General features: G+C 42.5%; 1 protein-coding gene across 2 annotated transcripts in view; it reads right to left on the reverse strand.

Moving 5' to 3' along the window:
- LOC110496297 (atrial natriuretic peptide receptor 1) overlaps nucleotides 1-21346 on the reverse strand; it is a 122933-nt gene that overhangs the window by 23397 nt on the left and 78190 nt on the right. For both annotated transcript variants that reach the window (XM_036952864.1, XM_036952863.1), the window contains exons 7-9: nucleotides 3545-3639; nucleotides 3204-3339; nucleotides 1597-1681 (exon numbers count right to left, since the gene is read on the reverse strand). In XM_036952864.1, the coding sequence (XP_036808759.1) occupies nucleotides 1597-1681; nucleotides 3204-3339; nucleotides 3545-3639 (316 nt within the window). The remainder of the gene's footprint in view (nucleotides 1-1596; nucleotides 1682-3203; nucleotides 3340-3544; nucleotides 3640-21346) is intronic.

Here is a 21346-nt window from a genome sequence, read left to right on the forward strand (position 1 = left end):
AAAGAAAAAGCCAAAAAGTCACTATTCATGTGTAATAATAACACATTTATGTTGTTGTTGTTGTTTTGTTTTTTTTAAAACATACAAACACATCATACAGTAGCTTCCATTTACAATAAACAACACATTTCCAGATACACTTCACACAGACTAAGTCATCCATAGATTAAGTCATTAATATAGTAAGCGCTTATCCTACAAGAATATGAAAATGAACATTCATAGATGTATCCGCCTAGGGCTATGTGCTATTCAAATGATCTGCACCTTCCTGTATGTGTAACGCGGGACAAAGTGTCAAAAGGGTCTGTGTTTTTACAGCACATCACATCACTGTTTTTACAGCACATCACATCACTGTTTTTACAGCACATCACAACTGTTAAAGGGATACTTTGGGATTTTGGTAAATGAGGCCCTTTATCCACTTCCCCAGAGTCAGATGAACTCATGGATAAAAAAAAAATGTATGTCTCTGTGTCCAGTAAGAAGGAAGTGAGAGGTAGTTTTTGCGAGCCAATGCTAACTAGCGTTAGCACGAGGATTGGAGGTCTATGGGTATCTGCTAGCGTGCTCATCTGTTCATCTGACTCTGGGGAGGTAGATAAGGGCCTCAGAAAATGTGAAATATCGGAAATACCTGACAAAAGTAAAGTTACAGGATAGCTTATATCAAACACAAAGGGAGCATAATTATTTGCAAGAAAATGGAACTGATACTTGAACTGTTTCACTTTTCACTTAGCTTTTCACTTTCAAACTTAACTCTAGAAAATGTAAAAACATATTTTTTTTATTTTTTATATTTGATATGAGACATAATATACTTTGACCTTAGGCATGATGTTCCTCCCGGGACACGTTTTCTTTTAGAAAGTAAGGTAAACTTTCACCTGGACTTGCACTCGATGTTCAACAATTTTATCAGAAAACATAATAAAGCTATAAAGCAAGTGACATTTTCAGCTGCGAGTCTGATGGAGCTGGATACAGGACAGAGAGAAAAGTCAAAGGGCAAACACTGGTCCGGGTCCATTAGCGCACACAACGCTAAATATATTCAAACGCTTTGAAACAAAAAACGAAAATACATGTTTTTCTTATTAAACAACTCCAGGTAGTCACTCCCTGTTTCAGTGTTTATTTCTGTTTGGTGCCTGATGAACATGACCCTAGTGGTGAGTCATCATTGAAGAGGAGACAGAATCACATTATTTTGCTCCTTCTTGGCCTGATCTAATGTGTGAAGAAAGAGTAAGGGAAAAGAGGGCAGAGGAAGAAAGATAGTGAAAAGTGAAGAGGACAAGGGAGAGATAGACAGAGTAACAATGTGGGTAAGAAAGTTTAACATGGAGAAAAAGAACGGTAGAAAACGGAAGAAAAGCAAACAGAAGAGAAAGAGATGGGGGGGAGGAAATAAAATTGAGAAAATGAAAGAAGAGCAGAGTATGGGAAGAGAGTGAACAGAATTGAGAGAGAGCGATAGAGGAAGGGTGGAGGAGGGGTCGGGAGTGGAAAGGTGTCATCAGAACCCATACCATCGACCGGTGTCTTCCTCAGCGAAGAGGGACGGTAAAAAAAGGGGGCACCACTGACCTGTAGATGAAGACGGTGACAGTGACGATGATGACGAAGATGAAGCAAGCCACGATGGCCACCATCTGGTGCATAGTGACTGTCCCTGGGAGGAAAGGAAAATTATTGAAGTGATATGACATTTTACCCAGGGCCAAATTCAATAGCACATGTCATAGCATGTGAAGCCTATGCCATGAAATGATATGTGTATTACATTTAGTTACTTAGCAGGCACTGCTATCCAGAACCACTTCTAGTCAGTGCCTTCAACTAAGGTAGGGAAAAATAGCCAAGCAATAGAAGTTTCTGAAACAACAACAGGTTTGTTCGACTAGGAAATATGTATTATGTCTGCAACATTTTGTTTTGTGTGTTTTGGCAGTGTACTGAAGTGTTGGTTTCCCGCAGTGTATGTTTGATTGGATTCCATAAATATTAATTGAACTTTCACGTCTCGAAAAACACCTAAATCATGACACAGCGGGAAACCTAATCTCTTGATGTTCCTGATCTTACTAGCGAAGCAGCTGCCAAATACAAATGAAAAACAAACGCCACCATGCATGATAACGAGGCTGTTATGATAATGAGATTGTCATGATAATGAGACCGTTATGAGACTGCTATGAAAATGAGACTGTCAGATATTTCTGTGGATATTCACAAATAACATTTACTGAATGAGAACAATCCTATTAAATTGTTTCTGCAGATAATGTTACCGTGCAATAATCAAAACCTAAGGGTCAAATCCTAACTTGAGATGTCTATGTGTACAGTGACATCATGCAAATAATGTAATTTGGTCAATGGGGGATTTGTGTGCAACTAATTGAGTTACACTATATATACAAAAGCATGCGGACACCCCTTCAAATTAGCGGATTCGGCTATTTCAGCCACACCCGTTGCTGGCAAGTGTATAAAATTGAGCACACAGCCATGCAATCTCCATAGAGATTTCACTGGCAGTAGAATGGCCTTACTAAAGAGCTAAGTGACTTTCAACATGGCACCGTCATAGGAAGCCACAAGTAAGTTTGACAAATGTCTACCCTGCCACAGCTGTCCCGGTCAACTGTAAGTGCTGTTATTGTGAAGTGGAAACATCTAGGAGCAACAAGTGGTAGGCCACATAGAGCGGGACCAGCGAGTGCTGAAGAGCGTGGAAGCAACGTCAGCACAATAACTGTTTGTCGGGAGCTTCATGAAATAGGTTTCGATGGCCGAGCAGCTGCACACAAGCCTATGATCACCATACGCAATGCCAAGCCTTGGCTGGAGTGGGGTAAAGCTTGCCGCCATTGGACTCTGGAGCAGTGGACGAATTTGGGTTTGGCGGATGCCAGGAAAACGCTACCGGCCCCAATGCATAGTGCCAACTGTAACATTTGGTGGAGGGGGAATAATGGTCTGGGGCTGTTTCTCATGGTTCGGGCTGGGCCCCTTAGTTCCAGTGAAGGAAAATCTTAATGCTGCAGCATACGATGACATTCTAGACGATTCTGTGCTTCCAACTTTGTGGCAAGAGTTTGGGGAAGGCCCTTCTTGTTTCAGCGTAACAATTTTTATGTGGACAATTTTTATGTTGATAAATGAGGCCCAAGGGGTTCTTTGGTGCATACGTGCTAAGCAAGCGGGCTTGTCGTTCTTGAAGCCACAGTCGGGGATGTCTTGAGGGGGGGCGCCCCCCGGCCACTGGACCTTCATGCCCGGCACTGGAACCAGCTCCTTCAGGCTGCTGTTGTAGACGGACACGATCTGGAGACACACAGTAGAAAACTACTGTAACTTTGGGTGTTGCCTGTGTAATGAAAGTGCCTTGTCATTGTAGGTTTTGTATAGCTGCTACACTTGAAGAGTGTCTAGGACAAAGAACACAGCTACAGAGTGAGTGTGTATTTATGCACCAGTGTGTGTTTGTGCTTGACCACCACTTTGTGCGAGGAGCAGTCAGAGTGCCTACCTGAAAGACCCCAGAGTCAAGATCAGTCATGTCCCACAAGGCAAAGTCAATCTCCCGATCGCCTGCCCCATCAATCTGAACCAAGCCAGTAACACCTGCCACAGAAGAGAGAGAGAGAGAGAGAGAGAGAGAGAGAGAGAGAGAGAGAGAGAGAGAGAGAGAGAGAGAGAGAGAGAGAGAGAGAGAGAGAGAGAGAGAGAGAACAGAGATATTAACACAAAGGATTGAGGTGCACAATCTGGGTGTGAGCTCTGCTATTTCCTCATTGCTTTCAAGATTGAGAGATGGGCATTTTGTTTGATCCTGATGGTTGATTTGGTTGTCCTTTACAAAATAAATGAACAAACCATAGCCAGTTGGGTCCATAATGTGTAGCACCACCTGTTGCCAGTCCCCATGTGTTGCTACATCCTTTCCCCCCACAGTATGACAAACCAACAGGATCAAAGTAGAAATTCCAAACTTCAGAAGCCTTTTTAAACCTCAAATACACAACACGTTTCACATTTACTGCATTGCAGGTGCAGGGAAATTCTCCTGCAACAGGGTGATCAAAACCAAGAGAGGTATTTTAAACAGATATCCATCATTTTAGCTACCGTAGCTTTACACATCACACTAATACATTTCCTTTCATCTTAGTTTCTCCACTCACTGTGTAAGCTGGGAGCTAAGGCATGCAGGTCTTGAGTCAAACCAATATTCCAAGGCAAGGCGATCGTGCCCACTTGGGGGCAATGTCATGAACTAAAAATGTCTGGAACGACTTCTCCCACATATACAGTATCATGCTGGCATAAGAGGGTAATGTGATTGGGAAATATAGATACTGTAAAAAATGTATTGTTAACCTCAAGTCCAAATTTGAAGTAAATTAGCAACTTTACTTCTGTACACCGTCTTTAATGTTTGGGAGGGGGTAGTTGAAAATATGAGCATAATGTGATGCAAATCCCCTCTCTTGGATCAAGTCCTGGGTTAAGTCACCCACATGGCTCATTCATCTACACTGTGCACACTTGAGACGGACATGGTTTTGAATATCAATCGGGGAAACCAAGGAAAACATATTAGTTGATTCAAACTGACGCCATCCCTTAGTTTGGCTATTGGCCCTACAGTTGTGGGAGCTACAAACTTAGATTGTCACAAAAAAAAAAACGAAAAACAAAACCCAGTACAGTGTTTTAAAAACACAGTTGCTGGAAGATGTTAGGGTGCTGTGTTGCACACGCATTGCATAAATTGTTCTGCTAATAACATCAAGTGAGCTGACTTTTAGTCCCCATCATCTGTTAACTTCACAGGCACCTAGGCCTTTCCCATAAATCACCTCTTTGGCTTATTTGATCAATGGCAGAGACCTGAACCTGCAACCTTGATGTCAAAAGCCTGGCCTCCAAACCCAAACACCCACTTGTTCACCTCTTCAGACCACCGTGGCGGAAGAGTCTAGTAACAAAGTTTTGGGAAAAAAAGCTCTCTCTCTCTCTCTTTCGGGACTCTCAAATTCCTCTATCTTCTGGAGTCAGAGTTGAACAGATTTTTAAATGAGCCTATAGAAATATGTTCAGTTTATCATGGATTATTTAGTATTTCTACCTTGCTCAACGTCATAAAAAGAAATGAATCATTGCATAATCTCTTAATTTATTTTCTCTGTGTCCAACATTCTGCCGCCTACATGTTCTACTGCTCTGACCTCAGATCAGATATGTGCAGTATCACAGCAGCTGTCCCTGACCTGAGTCTATAAGGCTGATAGTTGACTGAGGGTAGTACAGCTCACTCGGAGACAAAATGTATCAAACTACTGCTTATATACTAAGATCTCTAAGCTTTACAGGGTGAATCCCAGATGGAATGCATTTATATGACACTCAAGGCTTAGGTTTCAAAGCGCTTTACATTGTATGGGGTTAATTATCACATCATTCGTCTACGGTCTTACTTCAAAGGGCATTCAGCCCAGATGGCCATGGTTCTTTCAAAACCGTCATCATTTCACCAGACGTGCACAGACTGATCTGTTCTGACATATACATATGACGCACGCCAAAGGACATAACGTCCATTACAGTGAACTCGGTCCCTAAAAAGGAAGTCATTTGTCGCTACCCCTACATGAAGTCTGTCTATATAAGGAATCCTGACGATACTGCCGATTTATGACCTCTCAGTGTCAAACTAGATAGAGCAGCTACTCAACGTTGAATCTACAGGACTGATATCCATCACTTGTAAATCTGGCAACAAAAAAAACACGTTTTGAATAGTTGTCAAATGTGTCCCTCTTCTCCCTGCCTTGAAGTAATCATCACTAATCGAACACGACTGGAAAGGTGAAAGCAAGGGTTCCACTACATAATTTAACCTCGTCCAAAAATGTCAGATCTAGGATTACTTCAAGGAAGGAAGAAGGGAAATACTAATAGAAGAAAGGACTGAAGGAAGGAAGGACTAAAGGAAGAAAGGACTGAAGGAAGGAAGGACTAAAGGAAGAAAGGACTGAAGGAAGAAAGGACTGAAGGAAGAAAGGACTGAAGGAAGAAAGGACTGAAGGAAGAAAGGACTGAAGGAAGAAAGGACTGAAAGAAGAAAGGACTGAAGGAAGAAAGGACTGAAGGAAGAAAGGACTGAAGGAAGAAAGGACTAAAGGAAGAAAGGACTGAAGGAAGGAAGGACTAAAGGAAGAAAGGACTGAAGGAAGGAAGGACTAAAGGAAGAAAGGACTGAAGGAAGGAAGAAAGGATATATTTGAAAAGTCTTCTAACAGAGCCATTTGTTTAAACGTAAAATATCTTCACTCTTTCTGTCCTTCTGTTCTAAAATCTCTATCCCTTGTGTTGTAAAATACCTGGCTAATTAGCGTGGGAGTAAAAAGCACAGTGGCAGCAGCGCTCATCTCTGACAGTACTAATCGTGGTAGCAGGGGCATGTGGTTTGGCCCTGTGCTGACAGCTAGGCGGGGGAGCGGTCGAGGGGTGCATTGAAAACAGAACTGTAATTAAAGCAAGTAAAGTGTGTGTGTGTGTGTGTGTGTGTGTGTGTGTGTGTGTGTGTGTGTGTGTGTGTGTGTGTGTAGGGAAAGAAAGGAGAAAGAGAGGAAGAGGAGCAGATCTTGTCTGACATGTTTTCCCAGCTGTCTGTCAGACAGGCAGAGCCCGAGGGTTGGGTCGTGCACCACCACAGTGAAATAAAGAGAATTTGCATTTAACTGAATTATAACAGGGATGCTGCTTTTAATCTCACACCGAGTAATGTGACAAAATTGATCAAGCTTTCTGGCTTTCAGTCTCAAATGTAGAAACAGATACACACAAATACCCAGATCTCCTTACATGTTTCAAATCAGCCATACACGAAGGTCACCCACAGGTTAAAACACACATACATCAACCCCTGGTCCATTAGTCATTGCAATAGGAGCCCCTCTGTGTATAAGCGGAAACTTGATGCCCTGCCCCTGACTCCTGGTGCCTGTGCTACTCCATCAGTCCTGCCTGAACACTGTCATCCACTTCACAGGACCACTCTGCCTCATTCCCTCTCTGTTTGGCCCAAAATTATGTTTCCCTTATATTTGTTTGCTATGAACAGTCAGATCTCCTTCTTTTTTTTCATTTGTATTAGTTTAAAATAATATAATTTCTTGAGCATACAATATATCTCAGTATGTATTTTTCATAAAGTCTTTTTTAAATTTTTATTTATCAAGGGTGCCAATCATTTTGGACCGGACTATTTCTCTCTCTTTTAATTCCCTTCACTATCTTCTTATTTCTGTGTCCTTCAATGTTTTTTCCCCCCCATCTCTCTCACCTCACGTTTCACCATTTCTGTGATTTCTCATCTCTCCATCTTGCTTCCTCTCTCTGCTCCACTCGCCATCTTATTTACCCACTTTTTCTAAAAACCCACTCTCTCAACCTTTTATCTCTTCTCTTTCCCCCTCTCCTTCTTTCCACATCTCTCCTTTCACTCTCGGTAACCACCTCAGTCCATCTCTGCTCTCCACCTCTCCTCTTCACCTCTCTCCCCACACTTTCACAATCTCCTCCTTCAATCTCTCCATCTATCTGTTGCCAATCTGCCTCAGTCGCCAGGCTCAGCGGGCTTCAGTATAGATCTCTATAAGAGAGCTGGCTAACCCGCTGTAGTGATTACATAGACCAGTCCACTTATATCTCCCTGCTCCTCCGCCAATCTGTCTCTTTATGATGAGAGCAGAGCCCTCTTCCCATCTCGACCACATCTGTCACTCACTACTCAGATCAATGAAGAGGTACCTTGTTTACCCGTTCTATGAAAACTCCATTAATGGAGTCTCTTCCAGCGTAGGTCCCGCTTGTTATCAAAGCTTAATTCATGCCTTATTCATGTATTACAAATGATTCATAAATTACAATGGAACATTTCCTTTGTCATTTTCACTGTAAAATTAACAAATTGAATACGATGCTTGTGTTTGCTTTAGAAATGTCAACACAACCCACTGATAATTATAAAGTCCATCTCTCACATATTATATATAGGCCATTTTAATTCAATTCAAATTCCTTTCTTTTAAGTCCTCTGTGGCGCAGTTGGTAGAGTATGGCGCTTGCAAAACCAGGGTTGTGGGTACGATTCCCACGGGGGACAGGTACGAAAAAGTACGACAAATGTATGCACTCACTACTACTGTAAGTCACCCTGGATAAGAGCATCTGCTAAATGACAAACAAATTAAATAAATCCCCCGTATGTTTAAAAGCTATACATTCCACATGTAGTGGCCTCTTCCATGTCACATTGAAACAATCAGCCAGGAAACACACAGGAACCCATGGCTGTTAGACAACCCAAAACATGCATGCCCCAACGTATCTGGGGCCTCTTAAAACTGTAAACACGGAAGCAACCAGCCGAGAAGTCACAAAGGAACCAACCACACACATGAGCTAATGTAACATAGGGGCCCATTTATCATGGAGTAATACAGGCTTTTCCTTATGAAATGCAACAGTGCCGCACCGTATCGTCACCGAGGGGGTTGTGGGTAACTGAAGAGCCATGAGAAGAGGCTTGTGGAGTTCACAGAGAGTGGGCTGTGGGAATAGGAGAAACCGAGCGATCCCACTCCCAGGTTGGGATTAGGAGAAGACAAAGATGGGAGTCGCAGGAGAACAACATCAACCTCCAGCCTCGATGTTCCCATGGACCCCCGCTGGGTAGCCGCCTTCTTATCTCTGTGGCGATTGGTTGATGAGGCTTAACTGATGGAGTAAAGAAGGGAATTTATTGGTTGAGCATTCTTTGCTACACAAGTCTGTTGATATAGTTAGGCGAGTGGGTCCAGGAAATGCAAACTTGTAGTGTATTCAAGGTTTAAAAAGGCTTCTAACATGAATAATTTCAAGTTTAGACTTGACTTGATTTGCCCGAAACTAAAAATGTATCCTCCCCTACAAAGAAACCCCATGAATTATAATACGCATAATAATTAACATTTCCTGTTGCTGCAGGATTATTTTCCAGCTGTAGAAAACTGGCTCAAATTAAGATCCTACATCTGTATGTACTCAATCGATACAACTCCTCTGAAAATGTACTCTCATAATGATGCAGATAGTTGGTATTGTACAGTGATGCTAAATTGGCCACAAGGTCGCTGTTGAATGTTATGCTGAGAATAGATGTAAGACAGACTGGTTGTTTTTCAACAGATATTTTTAACATGTTGTAGCTCTGGACGGCTCTTGGCACCCAGTTAGCTGGGTTATATCATATCTTGAAAAAATATAATGTCCTTGTTTTTCTCAAGGCCCTGTGCTTTCAGAGTGCTCACTAAAGTACAGAGGGCATGTAGCTACAATGTGCATCAGGTAAGGGTGTATTGTGAGCTTTGATGTGGTACATGGTTATTTGGTTGGAATGACACTATTATAAAAAAAAACATTTTTAACAAAATACATTTATTATTTTATCTTTATTTAACTAGGCAAGACTAGGCAACAAATTATTATTTACAATGACGGCCTACACCAGCCAAAACCAGACGACAATGGGCCAATTGTGCGCCGCCCTATGGGACTCCCAATCACGGCCGATGGTGATACAGCCTGGATTCGAACCAGGGTGTCTGTAGTGACCCCTCTAGCACTGAGATGCAGTGCCTTAGACCGCTGCGCCACTCGGGAGCCAAATTTAGGGTAATCATCCAAATAATTATCATCAGATAACTGGGATTGTGACTGATTTCCAGTCTCACCTAATATTACCATTTTGGTTCAGTGATTGAGATTTCTCCAGATAGGTGATAGAAATGTAAGATTTGTTTATCACCCGAGCTAGTCAGTGTATGTGTGTGTGTGTTTCAGGCCCTCTTGATCTATCTATATTAGAAGTGCATTGTCCATAATGCGCACGGCGCTGAATAGACTATATTTATGGCTGATTACTGCTGATTAGAGCCCTAATGAAAATCTGTACTGGTTGATGTCACACATCAGGAATAGGAGGGAAGGCAGACTGGCAATGATTGGTAGCAAGAAAGATGATCACACTGTTGGCGTGCTAGTGCTTCTCCAGTTTCAATCATTCCAATGCTTCTTCGGTGCCTGGAATAAGAACAGGCAATCTGATAATCAAAACATTTACGTTCGTGTCCTTTACAAATATGAAGACCACAGGCTTGTGACATTAGCCAGTTGTCCTAATGAAAATATAAGGCCAACTCAAAATCAACAGTGCGATGGAAACATCAGACGCAGTGGAAAAGTACAGTGCCACCAGCCACTTATGACAAGGGCATTTCTCCCATTTAAAATACAACTCATACCAGCTGTCCTATACCGTAATAAAACTGTTAAGTATATACCATATGTAAAACATTTGTACAATCAATACCATGAGAAATCAAAAAAACTAAAAGTACCACCAGTGCTTAGGCAACCAACAACAGGAGACACGGACTCTCCATTCTCCTATTCAAAACATACGTGTGCGTTCCAAATGTCCCATAGGACTCTGGTCCAAACGAGTGCACTGTATAGGGAATAGGGTGCCCCGTGGACACGCACATGGACACAGGGTGTGTGTCCATCAAGGGAATTGACACACGCGCTGGGTACAGCTGCGGGTGGCGCCTAATCTAATCAGTGAGAGGAGAAATGGGGAGGTGGAGATACACAGTGCGGTCCGAGGGACAAAAACGTATGGATTTGGGAGGATGGTCCTCTTTGGAAAGGGCAAAGTCAATAATGTGAGTGTGTGTGTCTGTGTGTGTGTGTGTGTGTGTGTGGGAGGGGTGGTGCACAGCACACTTTAGGACCATAATTCAAGGAGGTACCTGAGAGGTGGTTGTTAAATTGAACATTTGGGAGCTGGAAATATCTTCTTATTTCCATACCAGAAAGAGACAAAAGAAAGTTGTTTGTTTTGTTAATTTTGCAACACCGCATTGTAATTGGTCATGCCAATCAAACAACTTTTATAAGAGCGAAATAAAAAGATAGGAAGAGACACTGAAACACAAAGAGAGAGGGAGAAGGGGGATTGAAAGAGAGAGAGAGAAATCAACAGTCATCAATGAGCTACCTATAACACACGGCAGCACAGAGGGGATAGATGCACACAGGGGAGCAGGCTGAACTCAGTGTAATAGGAGCCCACAATGATTCAGTAGTCAGCAGCACACCACTGAGCTCACATTACCCACTGGCAGCCTCTGGCAACATCATGGCTGTTTAGGGTTTAGCCCACTTCCCACAGGGTTGAATTGATTCAATAACCACATCTAACCAGCTTGGAAGACTTAATCAAAAATAATAAACAAGCGCCAAGGGTGTTTTTTAAATATTTTTTTTATAAATGCAGGGGCTGAACTGTTGTCAGATTCTTGGGTCATGAGGACCGAGTGCAGTTTGTTTTGCGTTGTTAAGTTTGCAAAATGTTGACACTTGTTCTCAATAGAAACGAACCAGACTGGATCCAAAACAAACCCTGAAGTCAGCTGAATGATCACATTCTAAAACTGTGCTGCCATGAACTGCAAAATAATGTTTAATTTTCTGAAGGACAACTCTACCAATGTGCCCCTGTAAACTGTTTCACCTACACACATAAGTCCTCATTACAAAACACCATTTAGAGCCTTTTAACACTTAGTAAAAAAATGGGTTTTGGAGGTACTGCAAAAGGGACGTTAGTCTTAGTACATTGGTTAAGTAGTAAAATATGCGGAAACTGATCCAGAGTCCCTAGAGGCTGTCACTCCATTGCGAATGGAAACTCACAGCCATGATTCACAGACCTCAGACCAGTTTGGCTGTTGCTGAAGAGAATAGATAGAGTGGTGACGTCAGGCTCAGACCACTTAGAGTAATGTGACCCATGGTTGTTTATTGCTGTTCTGAAGTTGACTTCTGACCTCCACTATCAAATACCTTTGTAGTGAGATAATAATTATCATATATATATATATACAGTGGGGCAAAAAAGTATTTAGTCAGCCACCAATTGTGCAAGTTCTCCCACTTAAAAAGATGAGAGGCCTGTAATTTTCATCAGATGTACACTTCAACTATGACAGACAAAATGAGAAAAAAAATCCAGAAAATCACACTGTAGGATTTTTAATGAATTTATTTGCAAATTATGGTGGAAAGTAAGTATTTGGTCAATAACAAAAGTTTATCTCAATACTTTGTTATATTCCCTTTGTTGGCAATGACAGAGGTCAAACGTTTTCTGTTATACAACAGGTGGGTCTAATACTGGACGCTGATGGGTTAAAACCACATTCCAGCTGGTGTCTATTCCACAAGTTACCACCGGCTAAAGCTATGGCGTTGAAATGCCTACTTTCTCTGTTCCATCTCACTGAGCGATCCACTGTGTCATCAGCCCAGTCAGGCAATTTATAAACTTGATCTCCACTGTAAAAAGCATCTAGACATGATCTCACATGTCTTGTAGACTAGCAACTGGATTTCAATAGCGGAGATTTTATAAACCATGCTGTCTGTCTCTGAAATGTTCAACATTGTTTCAATACCGAAATTCGATCTCCAGCTGTCCCATAGTAATGAACGTATAGGGGTCGAGAGCCGGGGCGAGACAGACAGGCAGGAAGCTTTTTTCAGCCAGTCAAAATCATGAATCAGCATAATTTTTATGGATATGTACAAAGAAATGTCAATAGAAAACAGGCCAAACTAAACAAAATGCGGCTAGTTTGCAGTCTTTCCAGCTTCAGTTTGAAGTGATTGTGTTAGCTGTGTTGTTGGCTAGCTCCTCTAAACAATAGTGTCCTGATGAGAGAGCACATGTTCTATGCCAGGTGAAATCATGCATCATTAGCTCATTGTTATGGATGTGTCCAAATAAATGTCACTAGAAAATAGCTTAAACTAATGCAAATGCAGCTACTTTGCTGTTATTCTGACCATAAGTTAGCCATAGTTGGCTAACTAGCAAGCAAGGGATAAGAACATTGCCAGCCAGTATGGCAATAGAACATTTAGTATGAACAATGACCGTCCATAGATGCACAACAAAAATACTTAACGACTGGGTCAACCGAACCAATAGAACAAATGACCAGCCAGCTTGGGTAGCAACCTTAGATTTATGTCGGGACTATATCTCATGGAAGGATGAAATAATATTAATATTTTACCCTCTTTTTCTCCCCAATTTCGATCTTGTCTCATAGCTTCAACTCCCTAACATGCTCGAGAGAGGCAAAGGTGGAGTCATGCGTCCTCTGAAACATGACCCGCAAAACCGCGCTCCATAACACCCGCCAGCTTAACCGGGAAGCCAGCCGCAGCAATGGAAACACCGTTCAACTGGTGACTGGTGTCAGCCTGCAGGCACCCGGCCCGCCATAAGGAGGCGCTAGAGCGCGAAGAGCAATGTAAAGCCCCCCCCCCCCCCGGCCAAACCCTCACCTAACCCGGACAACGCTGGGCCAATTGTGCGCCATGCTATGGGATTCCCGGCCACGGACAGTTTTGGCACAGCCCGGGAATAAACCCGGATCTATAGTAACACCTCTAACACTGTGATACAGTGCCTTAGACCGCTGCGCCACTTGGAAGGCCCAAAATAATGTTTTTTTAATAAAAATATGTCAATCATTATTTGAATATGTTGGTAACCCGTTGTATAAAAGTGATAATGCCTTCGAAACCAAACCTTGGCTTCGTCATGGGCCTACAACCCCCAAGCCAATATATCCTCTAAACACCAGCTTCTCGGGCAATACCACTATAGTTCTACCATAATGTTACTGTAAAGTTACCCTCCAAACAGATATCAGACCTGTAAAGACAACAGAGCCTCTGCTTCTCAGAGGTGTGACAGAAGGAAATTTGTTTTTTTGCATATCCCAACTCCCGCAGAGACAAACGCAGGGAGTGGGGTCATGGCCAGGGTCGCCATTGTAACGTGTCCCTGGAGCAATTAGAGCTATGTGCCTTGCTCAAGGGCACAGCGACAGTTTTAATTTAGTTCTACCTTGTTGGCTCCAGTATTTGAACAAGCAATCTTTCGGTTACAGGTCCAACAGCTCTAACCCCGCCTCGAGCCTAGTGGTTAGAGCGTTGGGCCAGTAACCAAAAGTTTGCTGGATCGAATCTCCGAGCTGACAAAGTAACAATATGCAATTCTGCCCCTGAGCAAGGCAGTTAACCCACTGTTCCCCAGTAGGCTGTCATTGTAAACAAGATTTTTTCTTAACTGACTTGCCTAGTTAAATAAAGGTTAAATAAAAAAATACCTGATGCCCATAAGGTCAACCAATCAATTACCAAATGATCTACTCATTCAGTGTATGAGTTAGGAAGTATATGAGTACCTGCTGCACTGTAAATAAAGCACATTTGACTTGATTTACACAATTGTAGTGACAATTGCTAAAGCATACCAATAAGTGTATGTTTTGATGCAAATTATGGTAATGAATATGTTATTTTAAGAACACACAAAAAAATAAAATAATGATATATACTACTGCATAGAAGGCCAGCATCCCGGAGTCGCCTCATCACTGTTGACCTTGACACTGGTGTTTTGCGGGTACTGTTTGATGAAGCTGCCCGTTGAGGACTTGACTAATGTACTTGTCCTCTTGCTCAGTTGTTCTGGCTATTTTGAGCCTCGAAGCCACAAATGCTGATGCTCCAGATACTCAACTAGTCTAAAGGCCAGTTTTATTGCTTCTTTAATCAGAACAACAGTTTTTAGCTGTGCTAACATAATTGCGAAAGGGTTTTCTAATGATCAATTAGCCTTTAAAAAGGATACACTTGGATTAGCTAACACAACGTGCCATTGGAACGCAGGAGTGATGGTTGCTGATGTAGATAAATAAAATGATGTAGATAAATGTAAAAAATCTGCCATTTCCAGCTACAATAGTCATTTACAACATTAACAATATCTAGTCTGTATTTCTGATCAATTTAATGTTATTTTAATGGACAAGAAAATGTGCTTTTCTTTCAAAAACAAAGACATTTCTAAGTGACCCCAAACTTTTGAAAGGTAGTGTACACCGCGTGTAATATAGACCACACTGGGATAAGAAGGACACTATATCTATGACTGACAGACTGACATCACAGTACTGCCTTTGTTTTCCTTCCCACTGATGAGGGTGACTAGGCGACCTGCGTCCATTTTGTGCCAATCAGGAGCAGCTGACTCTGGCTCTGGTGGCCTGACTGTGTGTGTCTGCTCTTTGCTCTGTGAGTCCAAGCTGCCTTTGATATCAAACACTCTGCCAGCTAGAGCACGCCAATAATGAGGGGAGAAAAAGAGAGAGGGGGGTGGGGGGAATAAAAAGAGACTGTGGTGTTTGACGCAATGAAAGCCTAAAATACATTTTTAAGGATGTGATAGTAAAGTTGGAGAAAGTTGAGGTTACATTGAGGCCCGAGTTGCTGGCAGTTTTCGGTTGGGGGTAGGTGGCGGGTGGCGGGTCAGAGAGAGTGAGCCCACTGTGTAATATTAGAAAGGAAAAGGAGAAGAGACAGGGAGAAATAGAGTGGGAATGGATAGCAAAAAAAAGTGACAGAGACCTCAGAAGGCGGGGAGCGTCGATAAAAGAGAAAGAGGGAAAGCGAGCTTAGAGGAACAGACCAATGGGGAGAAGGAAGGAGAAACAGATGGCGTAATGAAAAGACAAGATAGACAAGACAAAGTAGCCAGACAGACCGTAAAAGTAAAGGAGCAAGATAGTAACAAGAGTACAAGATGAACAAGATAAAGAAGATAGACAGGTACAGAAAAGGGGTAATAAAATAAAAGAGAGTAAAATAAACAATAAGACTGTGAGCCTGGACAGAGAGGAACAGAAAGAAACCAATTTAAATGGATACAACAGTTTTGAGGAGGGACAAAATACAAGAGTAGAGATGTAGGCCTAACTAGCTGACAAAATGTAGCCTAATGACGCTGTTATCTGGTTGTAAACCAGTTTTCTGGTTGTAGAGATGCGATCTCGAGGCTTATTTTTTCATGACGTCATCCAGACGATCTGGTCAGATTACCAGATTACAACCAGTTAAAGATGTATTTTTCTGATCGCTTTAAAGATGTCTCAAAAACGTCCTTTTATAGCTAGTAAACAACCTGAACGTGACGTCACGAAACACCTCATAATAACTTAATTGCAACCAGCACACTGGGTAGGATTAGACGCAACAAGACAGAGACCAAGTGTGAGGGTAAAACTGATTTAAGAGGGGAGGGTGCTGCTCTGCTGTGCTGTTCTCTGTATGACAGAGGCAGAGGGCGAGGGGGCCCAGATGGGAGAGATAAACAGGATGCTCTGTTTCCCTTTTATTAGATTTCCTTGCTTTTATTCTGGTCCTGCAGCGTCGTGTGTTCTGACCGAACCCACATGTGTTGTAGCCCTTTCCTGCTGTCAAATGACCTAGTGGCCTCATGGGTGGAATGTTATTCATATTTTTTTATAAACATTTATTTTATTTTTTTTAAGCTGCCAAAAATCTGGTGTTTCTATGTCAAACGGTTTTGTTATATTTCAGTTTTCTGTGTATAAAGTGCAATATTGGGACGCAAACTCAAAATGTAATACATTTTAACTCTATATCTGACATGGCACAGGTGTCTTCTTTTTTCAAACCCATAACCATGTTTGTGAGGTGTATACTTTTGTTTCAAAGTAGATTTGTTTAAGACAACCAAGAAACACTCTATGTGACCTTGATTTAGCCCACTGCAGTAAAAGGTTAATCGGCACACATCCAGGACTGGACGTGGAGGATGGATAGAGCCATGATTATTTGGGGAAAACGAAGAAGAGACTACACACACTATGCACTTGCATGCATTTCTCTCTTCACACACACACACACACACACACACACACACACACACACACACACACACACACACACACACACACACACACACACACACACACACACACTAATTCCAGTGTCTGTGTACTGTCCCTGAGGAGTTCACCTCTACCCTACTGCGTATTAACTCATGTCACCGTGTGTTTACTCCTATCAGCCGACACATGAAGACAACCCAGCAGAAGACTACCGAACTAGGCCAAATTCTGACACTGCCAAATTCATCAAACTTAGTAACCAGTCACAACACAGAAAAACGTCACACATTCTATATCATCAAGTTCAAATTCACTCAGGCCCCATCAACTAATGTGATAAGTGGGGATCGCTCCAATTCTACACCACATCCGTCTCCATCTCTCCTCTGGCTATTTTACATACGCTAGTCACAGAGGAGCGATTAGCTGACCGGACGATCTCTCATGACGCAAATCCAATGCAAACTTTCTCAAATCCCAAATTTAGGGGCTCCCAAGTGGCATAGCGTTCTAAGGCACTGCATCTCAGTGCTAGAGGCATCACTGCAGACCCTGGTTCGATTCCAGGCTGAATCACAACTGGCCGTGATTGGGCGGCGCACAATTGGCCCAGTGTCGTCTGGGTTTGGCTGGAGTAGGCCATCATTGTAAATAAGAATTTGTTCTTAACTGACTTGACTAGTAAAATAAAGTAAAAATAAATAAAAACAACAACTTATTTGCTCCAATGGTGCTGTACTTCTATGGCTGACCCTGTAAAACAACACATCGCTGCACCAATCCAGTGTATGTGACAATAAAAGGGTGCAACTCAACTTTAGAAAGGTGTTCCTCACTTTCCCCTCTCAGGTCTAAAGGCGTTATGACTGCTTTCTGATGGCTGGTCCGTCTTCAGAACAGCATCAACACAAATAGAGCCGGATTCAATTCTAGCAAGACGTGGTGGCTAAACATTTGAATTAAGGCGCCTGTCAAAGGGAGACTGTTCTCTAGGTGTGATAACAAGCATCAAGCGGTGGCGGTGAGGAGAGGATGGAGATGAAAGGGGTGAAAGGAAGGAGGGATGATTATAACTGGAGGAGAGAGAGTAAAGCAGACAGGTCATTTAGGCAGCAGGCTGAGCGTCTGTTTTTTTTATTTATTTTTAAATTGCCGACAGATTGTGTCTGTCTGTGGAGAGGAAAAGGGATTAAGCCACAATGAGGTTTACTGTTGAGTGGCATTTTGTGGGATTGGATAGCTTGTGAAGAAGTCAGTCATTGTCCTGCACACAAAGACTACATGTCCCAAGAGCACACATAACCTATCCTCTTAGAAAAATAAGAACCTAAGAGGGTTCTTCAGATGTCCCCATAGGACAGGGGTACTCAAGTCTTAGCCTACGAGGTCCGGAGCCTGCTGCTTTTCTGTTCTACCTGATAATTCATTGTAAATAATAATTCATTGTAAATCAGTCCTTGATTAGAGGGGAACAATGAAAAAATGCAGTGGAACTGGCTTCGAGGTCCAGAGTTGAGTTTGAGGGCCATAGGAGAACCCTTTGAAGAATCCAGGTTCCAGGTTGAACTCTTTTGGTTCCAGGTAGAACCATTTCCCCTTTACAAAATGGCCGATTTGGTCTCTGACAAGCGCATAAATAGGAACATAGTGTCTGTGTACAGTAACATGCTATACATCAGGGCTAGGCAACCCTGATCCTGGAGTGCTGCAGGCAATTCATTGTTTTTGGTTTAACTGACCTGGAAGATCAGGAGTGTTGAATTTAGGCAATCACTGAACTGATCAATTAGCTCAGTTGGTCAGGTGAAAATCCTGCTGCACTCCATGAACAGCGTTGCCTACCCCTGCTATACCTGATGTCAGAGCTCAAAGTCTCTGCTTTACAGCGCTGTATGGTATTCAACTGTAAGTGGGAGCAACACCTGCAGCAAGAAGATGCCCCCATCCTTCCCGCCAAAGGAATTACTTTTGGTGTTGTCTGAGTTAAGTGAGGGGAATGCAGTAAATCGAGAGGATGTGTTCTGAAAGATGAAACGCTGAGGATTATAATAAATAAGGCTTTGAATTCATACAAGCAAACCACACACCCATGAGTTCAAATGTGCTCTTCACATTTCCATACAACAAACTAATTTAATTTACAGTATCGACATTTATAATTACAATGTTTGACGTACAGTTAAAAAGAAGACATAGCGTCATACCCTGGGTTGTTCTGAACAGAATATGCCTATGTTCGCCCTTTTGTAAAAAACATTTGCCATGGAACAAACACCTAAATCCTGCAAACCGCTCACCAATTTAAAAAAATATGTTTTTTTTTTAACCTCAAATCTGAAATCCACAATAGAAGCTAGCCAGAAGCTAACCAGAAGCTAACCAGAAGCTAACCAGAAGCTAGCCAGAAGCTAGCCAGAAGCTAACCAGAAGCTAGCCAGAAGCTAGCCAGAAGCTAGCCAGTTTACTGGCTAACGTTAGTATTCAGCTAACCACGGTTGATGGTCATCAGCTAACCTTTAGCTCGAAAAGCTATCGCCAGTTTTGTACTACGCGACTCAGACCAGAACATACCCAACCTATTTTTCTCTCCATATCCCCAGATTTCAACCGAAAGCTCCGGACATTTACACCTGGATCTCGCAGATAGCAAGTTGTTATCCGTGTGACTATTGGCTTACGTCGATCCCGGAGCAAACATCAATTATTCCGGAGCTAGCCAGCTGAAGAGTTCCATCAGCCACTCCTGGGCTACAATCACCTCTCCGGACCCGTTTTACTGTCACGACGTTACCTCAAATCAAATCCAATTTTATTTGTCACATACACATGGTTAGCAGATGTTAATGCGAGTGTAGCGAAATGCTTGTGCTTCTAGTTCCGACAATGCAGTAATAACCAACAAGTAATCTAGCTAACAATTCCAAAACTACTACCTTATAGACACAAGTGTAAGGGGATAAAGAATATGTACATAAAGATATATGAATGGGCAAGATACAGTAGATGGTATTGAGTACAGTATATACATATGAGATGAGTATGTAAACAACGTGGCATAGTTAGAGTGGCTAGTGATACATGTTTTACATAAAGATGCAGTAGATGATATAGAGTACAGTATATACGTATACATATGAGATGAATAATGTAGGGTATGTAAACATTATATTAGGTAGCATTGTTTAAAGTGGCTAGTGATATATTTTACATCATTTCCCATCAATTCCCATTATTAAAGTGGCTGGAGTTGAGTCAGTGTGTTGGCAGCAGCCACTCAATGTTAGTGGTGGCTGTTTAACAGTCTGATGGCCTTGAGATAGAAGCTGTTTTTCAGTCTCTCGGTCCCAGCTTTGATGCGCCTGTACTGACCTCGCCTTCTGGATGATAGCGGGGTGAACAGGCAGTGGCTCGGGTGGTTGTTGTCCTTGATGATCTTTATGGCCTTCCTGTGACATCGGGTGGTGTAGGTGTCCTGGAGGGCAGGTAGTTTGCCCCCCCCTGTGATGCGTTTTGCAGACCTCACTACCCTCTGGAGAGCCTTACGGTTGTGGGCAGAGCAGTTGCCGTACCAGGCGGTGATACAGCCCGACAGGATGCTCTCGATTGTGCATCTGTAGAAGTTTGTGAGTGCTTTTGGTGACAAGCTGAATTTCTTCAGCCTCCTGAGGTTGAAGAGGCGCTGCTGCGCCTTCTTCACGATGCTGTCTGTGTGGGTGGACCAATTCAGTTTGTCTGTGATGTGTACGCCGAGGAACTTAAAACTTACTACCCTCTCCACTACTGTTCCATCGATGTGGATAGGGGGGTGTTCCCTCTGCTGTTTCCTGAAGTCCACAATCATCTCCTTAGTTTTGTTGACGTTGAGTGTGAGGTTATTTTCCTGACACCATACTCCGAGGGCCCTCACCTCCTCCCTGTAGGCCTGAACGCCCATCAGAGGCCCGCTAATCGTTAGCTGTCTTGTCGGCTGCTATCTGAATAGATCTATCGGACAATTTTTCTTGGGTCACTATAACTATATCTATTTTTGCCAATTGGATTGATCCCCTCTACCACACGAAACTCCACTAATCTACTGACAGAAACGCACAAGGTGGCTAAAAACAGACCTCCATCCTATGCTAGCTTGCTACCGATGGCACGGCTAGCTGTCTGAATCGCCGTGAACCCAACCAACCTCACTACTAACTGGACCCTTATGATCACTCAACTAAGCATGCCTCTCCTTAATGTAAATATGCCCTGTCCATTGCTGTTTTGATTAGTGTTTATTTGCTTATTTCACTGTAGAGTCTCTAGCCCTGCTCATTATACCTCATATCCAACCTTTCAGTTCCACCACCCACACCCACACATCACCTGGTTTCAATGATGTTTCTAGAGATAATATCTCTCTCATCATCACTCAATACCTAGGTTTACCTCCACTGTATTCACATCCTACC

This window comes from Oncorhynchus mykiss, chromosome 18, assembly GCF_013265735.2.
Source record: "Oncorhynchus mykiss isolate Arlee chromosome 18, USDA_OmykA_1.1, whole genome shotgun sequence".
Taxonomy (NCBI): Eukaryota; Metazoa; Chordata; class Actinopteri; order Salmoniformes; family Salmonidae; genus Oncorhynchus; species Oncorhynchus mykiss.